Source organism: Chlorocebus sabaeus, chromosome 18, assembly GCF_047675955.1.
Source record: "Chlorocebus sabaeus isolate Y175 chromosome 18, mChlSab1.0.hap1, whole genome shotgun sequence".
NCBI classification, from domain to species: domain Eukaryota; kingdom Metazoa; phylum Chordata; class Mammalia; order Primates; family Cercopithecidae; genus Chlorocebus; species Chlorocebus sabaeus.
Genome location: NC_132921.1, coordinates 67092466 through 67105723, shown reverse-complemented (window position 1 = coordinate 67105723; position 13258 = coordinate 67092466). Strand labels below are relative to the sequence as shown.

At 41.9% G+C, this 13258-nt stretch overlaps 1 protein-coding gene and 1 long non-coding RNA gene across 22 annotated transcripts in view; one reads left to right on the top strand and one right to left on the bottom strand.

Annotated features, from left to right (window-relative positions):
• The window catches only part of EPB41L3 (erythrocyte membrane protein band 4.1 like 3), a 238929-nt gene that overhangs the window by 75348 nt on the left and 150323 nt on the right, over nt 1-13258 (top strand). For 2 of the 21 annotated variants that reach the window (XM_073006453.1, XM_007974579.3), the window contains exon 1: nt 8022-8567. The exons of 1 other annotated variant lie outside the window; for it this stretch is intronic. In XM_073006453.1, the coding sequence (XP_072862554.1) occupies nt 8144-8567 (424 nt within the window). In that variant the 5' untranslated portion in view covers nt 8022-8143. Of the gene's footprint in view, nt 1-8009; nt 8568-9077; nt 9158-13258 lie in introns of those variants that run through there. 18 more of the 21 variants (XM_037982489.2, XM_007974580.3, XM_037982490.2 and 15 more) reach the window with 14 other exon arrangements.
• Nucleotides 6007-9584, bottom strand: LOC140709015 (uncharacterized). The gene is made up of 2 exons (XR_012089336.1): nt 9399-9584; nt 6007-8044 (listed from the first exon to the last, which is right to left on the bottom strand). It is a non-coding gene; the product is annotated as an uncharacterized lncRNA (long non-coding RNA).

Here is a 13258-nt window from a genome sequence, read left to right as displayed (position 1 = left end):
TCCTCTAGTTTTTCAAATATTTTTATCTGTTTCATCAAAAAGTACCTGCTGGAACCTTCTATTATTCATCATCTGAGATAACCACAAGTGCTCGTGTGTAACTTCTACACATTACATGGAAAGTTGGAATAAAACCACAAATGATATTTTTTTCTTTTGGGTGTTTGAAGAGTTGCTGAAATTCTAGTCACGATATTTAACATGTGATGAGTTTCTTTATGCCTGCTGTGAAATATGCCAGCATTTTATTGACACATTACTATGAATTGGGTAGCCAGCTATAGTAATAGGTTTCCCCTAGAGTGTGAGAATGAACAAATCTGATGGCAGGCACTGCCAAGCAAACTCAGCCTGTTCAAAGTTGACTCACTTCGTAGAGAATGGGCACAAGCACGTGTCATCCAGTGGCTTCTATAAGGACTTCAGGTGACTGTTTATAAAGATATTAATAAGTGCTTGTTATCAATGTGTATTTTTACAGCCTCTCTCTTTTGAGGAATTCTTAACATTCAATTTAAGTATGTGCTTTAGTCTTCTTTTACCTGTTTCTCAACTCCATTTACTTCTAAAAGTCACTTGGGGAATGCTGAAAGATACTGCTGCCTGGGTCCCACTCTCCAGAGGTTCTTATCTAATTGGTTTGGGATACAGTTTAAGCACCAATATTTAAACTTTTTAAATTTAAACTTTCAATTATGAAACCTTTCAAATTTACACAAAATAGAGGGAATTGTGTAAGTTCACATGTACCTATCACCCAGCTGTGGGAATTCACTTCAGTGCCTTAACAAATTTGTTTTGTTGAGATAGGGTCTTGCTGTGTTGCCCCGGCTGGAGTGCAGTGGTACTATCGCAACTCACTGCAGCCTCACCCTCCCAGGCTCAAGTATCCTCCCACCTTAGCCACCTAAGAACCTGGGACCACAGGCATGCTCCACTACACCAGGCTAATTTTACAATTTTTTGTTGGGGTCTCAATATATTGCCCAAGCTGGTTTCAAACTCCTGGGCTCAAGTGATCCACCCGCCTTGGCCTCCCAACGTGCTGGGATTACAGGAGTGAGCCACCATGCCCAGGCTTCAGTGGCTGTTTTTTAAAAAATCCCCCCACGTGATTCTGCTAATGTGCAGCTGTGGTTGAGAACCACCCATCTGTGCTAGTAAAAGAGAAAATGGAGGGAATATTTCAATGAATATTGATATCACATCAAGAGAAGTGGAAATTTGCTGAAGGTTATACAACGATTTTCAGATATTACTTGGTGCTCTGTTCATCAAGCTATAATGGCATTCAGGAGGATAGTATGTGCTCACTGCATGCCTGTTTGATTTTGTTAAACAGTGGGATAATTTGGGAAATGGCACTGAGACACCCAGGAAGAATTCCAAAATAGGCTTCATGGTTTCCCATTCAGAATATTTATACCTTGACTCCAAAAACAATACCATGCCCAGCTACTTATGTTAATTCACCAAAGCTTGGCTCAGAGATAAAGAAAGGTTTCATTAGAGAGGTTGAGGACTGATGTAAATCTCAGCAGATTAGAGTTGATGGATCCGAGAAGACGTGGGAGGGGAAGAGGTGGTGGAAACTGTTGTGAGATTTATGGGGAAAAAGCTCGGAACCAATGACAAATTAATCTCAACTTATAATTGAGAAGTTGTTGGGGATTCAAAGACCATGTACATATGTACATGAATGTTCCTTCATGAAGTCAGTGCTTGAGTTGCTACCTCAAACAGGGTAGGCAAGCCCTGGTTCCTGAGTGGCAAACATTTGGAACACAATTTCATCTCCCAGTTGGACAGGACTTTATAGCTGATTTTGCCCAAGTGCCCTCCTGAAAGAAGCAGCCTTCTGGGGCATTACTGACAGATGTCATCTGGTATCTCCTTAAACATTGTAAGTGGAAACTCACTGCTCATGAAACAGCGGGGCCCATATTAGAATGATGGTCCTCTTTTATTGAGCTGAAATATCATCCTTTGATGAAAGAAAATGTTTCTAAACATATACAGATGTAAAACCAGATTTAAGTTTATAGGGTTCATCACATATAAAACCAAAATAACCATATAAATTGATAGGAGAAATGCAAGGCCTGTAAAATAAAATCAACAAAACACGCTAATTTAAAACGATAAATGATATTGTTTTTTCTGAAACAAAATTCTTCATGTTGTGCTTTGGAAGGATGGAGCCTCTGGTCAATTTCCTTATTTAATTTGGTTCACTAAGTTTTACTAAGCAGCCCAAGGAATGCTATTTGCCTGAGTATGGTGTACCAAAATGTACTGAAATTCTCTATTTGCAGAGTTTAAGATAGTCAGATCTCAAACTTAACTAAATACTGCCAGCAATTAGTCCTCAATTTCCCATTTTAATGAGACATCCCTTGGCAACTTTGTAAAAACTTGGAAATTAAGGTCAGAGTTGCAGTGTTACTGCAATCTTTAATAAATAGGCATCTAATCCAATTATTGCTGGAATTGGGAACAGGACAATCCTTCATTGTTATTTATTACTATACTTACTGCTAATGAACAGCTGCTACAGACTGATGCATGCAATCACAGGATCCAAGCGATAACTCTTGCAAACTGTGAAATGTGTAGCGTAGATTATCTTCAGTTCAGCTCTCGTATATGTCTGAGTGAGGCTGTTCTTACAACCCCTTTCTGTTCCAACTTCTATGAAATATGTCTGAACACACTTTGTCACCTGTGGGATTGTTGATATGGACTGGTCACCTAGATCAATGGTTCTCAAGATTTAGTGTGATTTATAATCACCTGGGGAACTTGTTAAAAATGCCTGCTCCCTGGACCCCACCCCAGAGCTTGACTCACTTAGTTAAGGCTGGACCCCAAAATTTGCATTATTTACAAGCACTTTGAATGATTCTGATATCAATGGTGTGCATCTGGTAGTTTTATTCTTTTTAAGATTTTTATTGACACAGAAATATAAAACTTAGAAAACTGTTCACAAATAAGCCAGTTTGAGAAACTCTGGTATCCTCAGATTTGTATCATTTACAAATGAGTAAGCCTTGGATATCAGACAAATCCCTAATAAACTTCTTGCATAGGAGAGTGTTAGCAGCCAAGGCTTTCCTTCAAATGGCTTCGACCTATTAAACAAATTTATTTTAAGGGACAGGATATTCTAGATGATGTTCTTAATGATTCCCAGAGCATTCTGGAAGCTGTGGACTGTAGTGGAATGACATTTTCAGGTTGTACCCTCACTGTTTAAATCTGCAACCAGTGAGACAGTTGGAAAGGGGGAAAAAACACGCTGGAAAACAGGAATTAAATTACGAAACAAAGCTAATGTTTTTCCTTAAAGTAGCTATTGCTGTATGTTTATTAGTTTATAAAGTTAACCATCACACATTTGCCTAAAGAGAAGATAGCATTAACAAGTCAATAAGCCCGACTTCTGAATGTGTCTTACTATCTATTATTTCTTCCTCAATTAATTTTTGTTGATAGCTTCTGGGGTGAAGCATAATAGCTGATTAGGATTACTTACAGCTTTACAGGGGATGGAGAGGCTTGCTGGCATTTATTTTGTCTTTTAGGGGGAAAGTGATTAAAATGTTAAGTGTCTTGGCATATAATTCAACAGTGGTCACGTGGTTGAGAGTTGAATTTAATATTACAGATTAACAACTTCTATTATTTGTATTTTAGCATTCATATTTTACCATTCCATATTTATAATACATAAACTCCTTAAATAGAAAACATTCTCAATGGATTTTTTATTTTTACTTGAGAAGAATAGAATCATTGAGCATTTACATTTAATAAAGAATTGATCACTAGAATAACACTTACAATTTTATTAAAATTATTCCGTTTAAAAGTGCTGAGACTTATTTCTAAAATTTACTAGAAATGGAGAAAGTACAAATATCAATAAGGATATGTTTTAATACAATAAAACTTACATACTATGTACTGGTCCACCTTTAAGGCTATTCTTTATATAAGAATACAAAGAGAAAAAAGGCAAATATGGAATTCTGATGAATAGGAATGATTTTAAATGGTGTTAGCATGCCTAAACTTGCTCCCTCTCCTGTATACATTTTTGTACATTTTGTGCTACATTTATACTTATCAATACTTTATTTCATTTTGCATCTGTGCCTTGCATGTAGACAGACCCCTGAAATGGTGTATACAAACTCAATATGAAGAGAGCATCTGGAAGCCTTAATGAGCTGTAAACTTAAAGCTATTCTTAGAACCTAGAAACTCTTCAATGAATTTTTATTTCAGAAGAATAAGCTTGTTGCTTTTGAATTATGCATTCATCCCTGTATTTCTCTTATTTATGGTCCCCAGTAATGCTGTGGCTGAAGACTTTACATCCTGATTTCAAGAACTTGATATGCAATTCAGGTGCCCGACATTATTCTGAGCATAAAATAAGCCTCAACTAGTTATTGCCAGTGTTGTTAACATTTCACTAAGGCAGCAGATCAAGTTGAATAAATGAGGCCAAACGAGTGTGCATGTTTATTAGGGTGGCATTTGTAGGGTTTGCTCAAGCGTCAATATTCCTTCAATTTTCATGTTTGAGAGTAAAGTTCAGATGAGTTTAACCAGACTGATTCTCTATTATTTCTTTCTGGAGTCTCGTCCATAACGCTGACAACATGGCTGTCAATACAACTGCAAATTCTGTCTTTGTCTTGGCTAGCAGTTACTGGTAGCAGAATACCAGTTACTCATTCGCTCAAGGAGTCAGTACTCTGTTGACATTTGAGGTGGAATAGAGGTTCTGGGGGATCCAATCTCTTCAGCTTGGGATGAATTTACACACATATCTTACCTGAAGTAAGTTGCACCCTTTTCTCTGCACTGTGGCTAGAATTCTTGATAGCTGGTGGCCTTCAGTGATATAACTTATATACAGTAGAGTAATTTCAGGAAGTCCATAAATAAGATTAGCGTAGAGGAAGCCCAAGTTAAGGTAGTGGAGACCAGAATGGGCATCCTAAGAACCTAGGCTAGAGTCACGGAATCTTTCTGACTTTCCATGGATTATTTCAGTATTTGCATAACACTCCCTTTAGCACTGTGTGAACACAGTAAATTAAGAATCTGAAGAACTGAGTTCTCATGCCAAATTGGCACTAATTCTAGGACTGTGTAAAAGGCATTTACTGGACCCAAGAACTACTTTTCTACAACTTATTGAAACGGCACCATGAGGGGGGTTACATGGCCAAGAATAAAGAATTCTCTGGGGCTATAGGGCCTTTATTTTTGGTAGTGAGAGGGAAAAGGAGAGAAGTTAGTATTCTAAGAAAGCAAGCAAATTCAATTGTAATTGTATCTTCATCTTGCTTTCTACTTTATGTTCCTTCTCCTTTCTATGTGGAAGAGCTCATTATTTCCTGATAAGAGTTAAATAGTAGGGTTTTCATTAGTGCTTTTACTAAGTAGTAAGCGGTGATACATCTTTTAGTTTTATAGAACCCTAACATTATTGAACCATACAGAATTTTAGAATCAGTCCCTAATTTTATACATGAGGAAGCTGAATCCCTGAAGAAAAGTGACAGCTTAGTTCATTATTCAATGTCCATTCATTCATGTAGCAAAAATGTTAAGTGCTTGGCTTGCAATGTGCCCAGTGAGGCACTGTGCGGAGACAGAGAGGACTAACAGAGGATCCTGCATGGGATTCACAAGAAAGAATGAAGAGATTGCTATTACCAAGATGCAGGCAAGTTGCTGAGGGAGCTATGCAGCTATGCACCACTCATGCATTTGATGTTTCTTTTTCTCCCTGTCTGTGCTGGGGGAAAAAATAATAGAGGAGAGCCTTGGTCAAATCCAGAGGATTCCAAAGTAATTGCTTCTGAGATTTCCTATCAAACTGTACAGCAGTATGATTTTTACTCCAAATTTTCAATTCATGGAATATTACCATAATTAGATGGGGTTTTGTTTGCTTGTTTGTTGTTGTTTTTTGAAACGGAGTCTCCCTCTGTTGCTCAGGCAAGAGTGCAGTGGTGAGATCTCGGCTTACTGCAACCTCTACCTCTCAGGTTCAAGCAGTTCTCTGCCTCAGCCTCCTGAGTAGCTGGGATTACAGGTGCCCACCACCACGCCCAGCTAATTTTTGTATTTTTAGTAGAGACGGGGTTTCACCATCTTGGCCAGGCTGGTCTTGAACTCCTGACCTCGTGATCCACCTACCTCAGCCTCCCAAAGTGCTGGGATTACAGGCATAAGCCACCGCGCCTGGGCCTAGATAGGTATTTCTAATTAAAAAAATTGCTTAGTTGTCTAACATTGTTCTCCCAAGAAAATTGCCATTCAGACACTATTGCTGATTTTCATCACCACAAAGATTAAGATTCATGAGTCATAAGAAAAAGTTTGCTTTCAATTTTAAAAAATAGCAAAAATACTGCAATAAAATGAATGAAAATATGGAGCCATCTGTGTCTTGAATGATAATGCCAAATGAGTGTTTATTGTAAACAATACAATTTATTCAAGTCTACTTTCAATAGAGTGCTTTAGTGTACATGCAAAAAAGGAAAATGAATTCTTTCTTCATTCACATACCTTATATGCTACACACACACACACACACACACACACACACACACACAGAGTCATACAGGTGCACATGTGATATGTGCATATATATCTCTAATACTCATGCAACACTTCCTGACAGGAAATGCAGTTAATTCCCAAACATCCACTATTGGAAATGTCACCTTTATCTGTCACCTGAAAGGCAGTTCAGGCCCTCGTTACCTCTGGTAACTGTTTTAATGCCACAGTCTCCTCCTATCACCAACCTGGTATTTGCCCATCTGTTCTAGTCTTTGCAGAGCCATAAGATTAGTTTTCCTAAAACATTACTTAAGTCACACTTTCTTGCTCAAAATTTCCCGAAGCTGTACACCTATAGAATATAGTCACATAAACTCCATAGCAACATAGCAACTATAATTTTCCAACCTTCTCCCTCTTCAACATGAAAAAACCCTTCCACTCCAGCCAAGGAAATCAAATGCCATCCCCCTTTCCTACTAAAGTTTTCCTCTAGAAACCTGCACCAAGTCTCCCCACCTCTCCAGGCCTCACTGACAGATAAGGTCCCCTAATCCCTCCCAGAGGCACGTGTTCTGTATCCTGTCTTTGGCACCCAGTAGCAAATGCAGTATTTTTGTTCATCCATTTTTTTCCCTCTTTCAATGAGTCCCTGAGGTCCTGGAGGGGCAACCGGATGATTTGGAGAAGGCTCTATTTTAAAAAAAATAATGTACAACATGAAAAGGATCTGATGTACAACATGAGGACTAAAGCTTTCAGGATTTTGCTAACTGAGTATATTATAGCTGCACTTGCCACAAGTAGAGGGGTGTTGGGAGAAATGCGTAACTATGTGAGATGATAGATGTGCTAATTTGATCGACTATAATAACCATTTTACTATATATGTATCTTATGTTGTATGACTTAAATAGACATAAAATTTTAAAAATTAAAAAATATTTAATATTTTTATTTTTAATTTTTGTGGGTACATAGTATGTATATATATTTATGGGGGTACATTCGATGTTTTGCTACTGGCATGCAATGTGTAATAATCACATCATGGAAAACAGGAAATCCATCCTTCATTTATCCTTTGTGTTACAATTCAATTATACTTTATTTTAAAATGTACAAATTATTTTGACTATAGTCACCCTGTTGTGCTATTAAATACTATGTCTTATTCACTCTATTCTTTTTGTGCCCATAAAAACATTTCTTAAATGTCTTAGTTACTCAGTCAGATCTTAAGATATTGTGAGACGACCAGGGGTTACTTATTTCACTTACAAATCAGGAAGCCCCCTCCGCTCCATTTCAGTGGAAAGCTTTATAGGTACTGGAGAGGACGGAGTAGCTGAGTTGCTGAAAGATGGGCGACTTCTCTTATCAACCATTAATTCAGATCTTCTCTATTAACATGACTTCAAGACACCACCAACTTGATTTTTATTTTCTTTACAAAAAGAAGAAGAAAAAAAAATACTGCAGTCCCTAGCCAATAAATAACTCACCTGAAGGTCAGGAACACCCCCTCCCTCCTTTCTCACAGGGGATGTCTGGGAGGGGAGAGGGGGCTGGAGAGGCCAGGCCATCATCTAAGTGGAAATCAAGGGCTAAAGCTATTGGCATTGGCAGCTGTCTCCAGGCGTCGTCCGCGGAGCCTGACCCTGCGCCAGGAAGGAGGAGGTTGTGCCCATGTAACTGTCCTGAAGTACTGCGGTGGCCTCCTCCCCCGCGGCTGGGAGGGCAGGCAGGACGAGGTTGGCTTTCCTTGCACGGTCTCTGGGCGTGGGCCCCCGCCGCAGCTCCGCGGAGCCTCGGTGTCTCCTGCAACAGGGGGCGGGGGGAGCCGCGGCGAGCAGCCCTGGGCTGCGGCTTCCTCCCCACGCCCGAGTCTCCTGCGCACCGCCGCCGAGGACGCGCGCCCGAGCCTGGTCCCCACGCCGCGGCGCGCCTGGGCTATCCGCTGATCCCAGGTAACTTTTCCGCCTCCCAGAGTGGGGGACTGCGAGGGGGTCTCGGCTTTACGAGGTGCGGAGGAAGAGCCCGAGGCCTGGGGCGAGGCGCACGGGCTGTGGGGCTGACGCGTGGCTCCGGCGCCGCGCGGTCTCCCGAATCCCGAGCCCCGCGCCTGGGGTCCCCAACCGCCCTCCCGCTCGCCGGGACCCTCGGCGGGCCGAGCCTGTGCGCCGCGCCCCCCGCCCGCTCCACCCGCCGCGCTGCAGCAGTGGCTGGGCCGGCGCGCAGAGCCTGAGTCCCGGCCTCCGGCCTGGGGGCCTCCCTGGGATCCCTGGCCGATGGGGCAACTCGGTCCCCGCGTCCCTTCTCCGCCAATTTTCGCAAATCCCCCGCCCGGGGCGCCATGTTTTAAGTTGCCCCTCGGACTGGGGGCGAGCGCGGGCCGGCCCCTCCCCCGGGGAGGTGCGAGGGACAGGGGGCGACACTGCGGCGCCGCCCGGGCGGGTGGCGGCTGGCGGGCCGCGGGAGGGGCCGTGCGCTCAGTGCGCGGCGGCTGCGGGCTCGTCCCGGGTGCAGGCGCGGGCGGGCGCGGCGCGGGGCCGGTAAGGTGCGCTCCGCACAAAGCATCCCCGCTGGGCAGCGGGGCCGGCCGCTTTTATATAACTTGCCTGGTTCCCCGAACTGGGGCAGCGGCCCCCGGCCGGTGGGGGAGGAGGAGGGAGCGTCCAAGCGGGGTTGCCCTGGGCCTGGGCACCTGCAGGGGCCCCTCGCCTCTGGCACCCTGGGGCGGGCCGGGGGCGCCTGGGTCGGCCTGTCGTGGCCCGGGGGCTCGGGGCGGCGCGACTCACCTGGCGCCCTCGGGACTGCGATTCGCGTTGGGAGGTGTCTGCGAAGGCGGTTCTGCAGCGGTGGGGGTGGGGAGGCTGGGGCTTCGGACCGCTGGAGCTGGGGTGTCAGCCAGTTCCTGGCGGGTGTTTCCTGGTTGCTGCCGCAGGGGCTTGCTTTTTCGGGTTTCGCCTCTAATCTCGCCCGACTTCTTCCCCTTCCCCCCCACCCCCCCCACGCCCGCGAAGTTCATGGCTTCTGCAATGCGGTGGGTGTGGTTACCTAGTAAATTGTAACTGTGGTCCCTTGCAATGAGAGTATTCTTCTCAATTTTCTTTTTATATTACGGATCTGAAGTTTCCTAGGGGTTTTCCTTTAGTTGCAGCCCAGGGTTAAAGTTGGTAGAGATTATTGCGGAACAGAACAAATAGAATGATAAAGGAAACATGTGGTATTAATTACTTGTGGAGGTTGGGCTGGGAGGTCCTGAGAGGGCCTGGCAGTCCTGCTAATGCAGTGCTTCCATTGCGTGTTTAAGTTGTTTCAGCTTTTTTACATTAGTCTTGCGGAATTGCTTTTGCAGATATCCTTGCCTTCCTTTTTGTTGGGGGGCGGGGGTTGCAATGGGAATTTTAAGCTCTCTGAGGTGGCCAGGTGTGCTGGAGTTTCTTTTGATAGCATTAACTTCTATAGTACAGGAAGCGTCACACGAAGTGCTTAAAAACATTATTTTTGAAATTCACCCTGATTTTTAAAGTCTCAAGGAAACAAAAATGATAAAATTCCACTTGATGTCTGTGAGCCATGGACGTAGTCCCAATTACAGCAAATTAAGCAGAAAAGCCCTATTAAGAAAAGAGAGCAGCACATCAAGCTCCGGTGAAGTCTGGGGACTGAGAGGTGATTTCTTTCTTGTCTCAGAGAGAGTGTTTAAAAAATGCATGTTAATTTTGGTATCAAACTTTAAAAACTTTAGTTGGAGTAACAAAATTAATGTGAGAGGGAATAAATACTAAATTGGAGAAGCGTGACTTCAATTTGTTAATTTGCAAGGCATTGATAGCTGAATGCTTAATACTGTCTCATTTGCATTATGGTTTTCTGGTAGTTTAGAAAAGCAAACTATCAGAGGCACAACTTACTGCATCAAGTTTGTTTAGTCAATACACTTTAGCCAAAATAAGTTTTTCAAAACAGATCATGTTTTGTGAATAATTCATCCAGAACAAGAAGGGTAGCCACTTTAATTTGTAAACCCCTTTTAGGTGAAGGATTCAGGAGCTATAGGTCAAATGTCAGTGTCTCAGTGAAATATTTACATTTAATTTTTAAGACATTTCTTCTGCTTGAATGTGATTTAGGTTAAAAGCAATTTTTCATCAATTCTTGTACAGTGCTTGGACTTTGGCCAACTTTGTGTTGAAATAAAAGATCAGGACATTTTTAAACTTGATCGGATGCAATTTTATTTATAGTTGTTTTTTAAGAACTGGTTGGTCAAATGCATTAAGGGGCCACCTAGGTAGAAGAGATGCCACTATCCATGCACTGAGAGATGTGTTGCTGTTATCTTGTGAATCTTTTCTGGACTTACATGGTATATTAGATTAAGTGTGGCAGGAGCTTGCTGTAAAAAGTGTTTTCTGTAAAATACTGTAAAAGTATTTTCTTCCATGTCGTATGATGTGCATTCATCTTTTAAGTTAGTGCTTTCCCTAAAATTCACAAACTAGAATTCATGTCGTCTCCAGTAAAGTAGAACTCCAAGAGTAGACTGAGGAATAAATGTTTTCTTTCTGTGAGAATTTGACTATATCTAATGAAGAGAGGGCCGTTTTTTTTTTTTTTTTGAGATGGAGTCCCACTGTGTCGCCCAGGCTGGAGTGCAATGGCGCAGTCTCGGCTCACTGCAACCTCTGACTCCCGGGTTCAAGCAATTCTCTTGCCTCGGCCTCCCAAGTAGCTGGGATTACAGGCGATCACCACCACGCCTGGCTAGTTTTTGTTTTGTTTGTTTTTAATTAATAGAGACAGTGTTTCACTACGTTGGCCAGGCTGGTCTGGAACTCCTGACCTCAGGTGATCCGCCTGCCTGGGCCTCCCAAAGTGCTGGGATTACAGGCGTGAGCCACGGAGCCCGGCCGAGAGAGGGTGCTTGAGTAATCTACCCTGGCCGTCTTTAATTCCCATAGTCTCCTCTAAGTACCCCATCAGTTTTCCGTGGAGTATAGACTCACCATTGAAACCCATGAATCAAATTTATCTTTAGCACCACTTCATTTAGAGAGATCCTTAATCGTACGATCGCTGCGTCTATTTCTTTCAAAAGGCTAGCTGGCTGCTGATTTGTTGGGAATTCATCAGGCACTCAGCCCAGGGAGGGTTCTGCAGTTATTTGGTTTGCCTTGGCTGTGAGGAATTCTGTGCTCAGAAGCAAGGACTGGAGCAGTGAAGTCATTGTCCTGCCTGGTGTTGTGACATCACTATGGCTCAAAGGAAACAAGGGTGGGGCAGGCAAAACCAGACCTTCTGAAGCATCTCGCATCTCGCTGGCTTTAAAACTTTGCCTGATCAATGACTGAGACTCTCCTTTCTCAAGTTGAACTGCATTGCGAGGTATTGTTTGGAGAATTAGAAGATATAAATGAATGTAAGACTACATGGGAAAATGTGTCTCCAAGAGGAAGGAAGGAGAGGTTTGTGTGTGTGTGTGTGTGTGTGTGTTTTGTGTGTGTGAAATAGTAGAAAGCATTGAATATTCCTTTTGTAGAGAAAAATACTGTAATTTTTTAGAAGGGCCATTTACAAAATTAAAGAACAAGAAAAATGAGTATATTTGTATTTATATATCGAGTCAACATATTTCTTACTGTTCTTTGTACTAAAAGAGCATTCTTTTTAAATTCTTGATTTAGGTTGTTAGTAATTTTTAAAAAGTATGTGGTCTCTCTGAAGATGCAATTTACTTATTGGGTAGGCAATGTTCTCATTTATTTTTAAGTGATGTGGTTGCAGTTGGCAATTGGAAAAAATGGAAAAAGGTATTTCATAAGTGTAGAAGGTATCTGCAGTGATTTGGAGTAATTGATTTCCATTTCCATTTTTGTTTTATGTACTAATTATTTTATAATTTAGCATTTTAATCCTAATTTAGAATTCTAGTACAGAGATGATCAGAGATATGTTTCACCCAAATTAGTATTGAATAAATGATAAGACTGAAATTCAGAAACAATAAAGTACATTTCATGTTTTCCTTTCTGAATTTATAGTAATATCAGCATAAAAAATGAAGAACCACAGAATGGCTGCAGATGTTCCTTGTCTTTTCCATACCTCCTTGCTAAGATGACTGACAATTTTCATGTGAGTGTATTATGTATGTAGGAGCTCTGGGCAGTTCTTTCTTAACTGTATAGCAATTCCAGAGCAGAGTTTCAAAGCATAAAGAAGAAACAAATTGGGAAGAATGGCACAAGTAGAGAAGCTGAAATTAGATGCCAGAACTGCAGATTACTTGGTTGAAATGTCTTTGGTATTGCATTTTTAGTCCTTGCGATGATTGGTTAAATTGCATACTTTGGAATTGTAAGCTTCTATTAGCACCAAACCCCTAATTCTTTTGTAATTTGCAGTACAGAGAAAAAGCTGACAACTTAATTTTTAGATTGCTGACATTTTGATACGTTGTTCTTATAACCCTGCCTTACAAACTAAAAACAGAGAGAGAGAGAGCGCGAGAGAGAACGCAGAAAGGTCTATATTAGACCTAGAAAACAAATGCAATATTTAACCTGCCTTGAGTATATATTTTTCTCTCCAGTTATATTGGGTGGGTGCTTGATGAGGATAGGGAGTTATTTCTTTTGAGATTTCTTTCCCA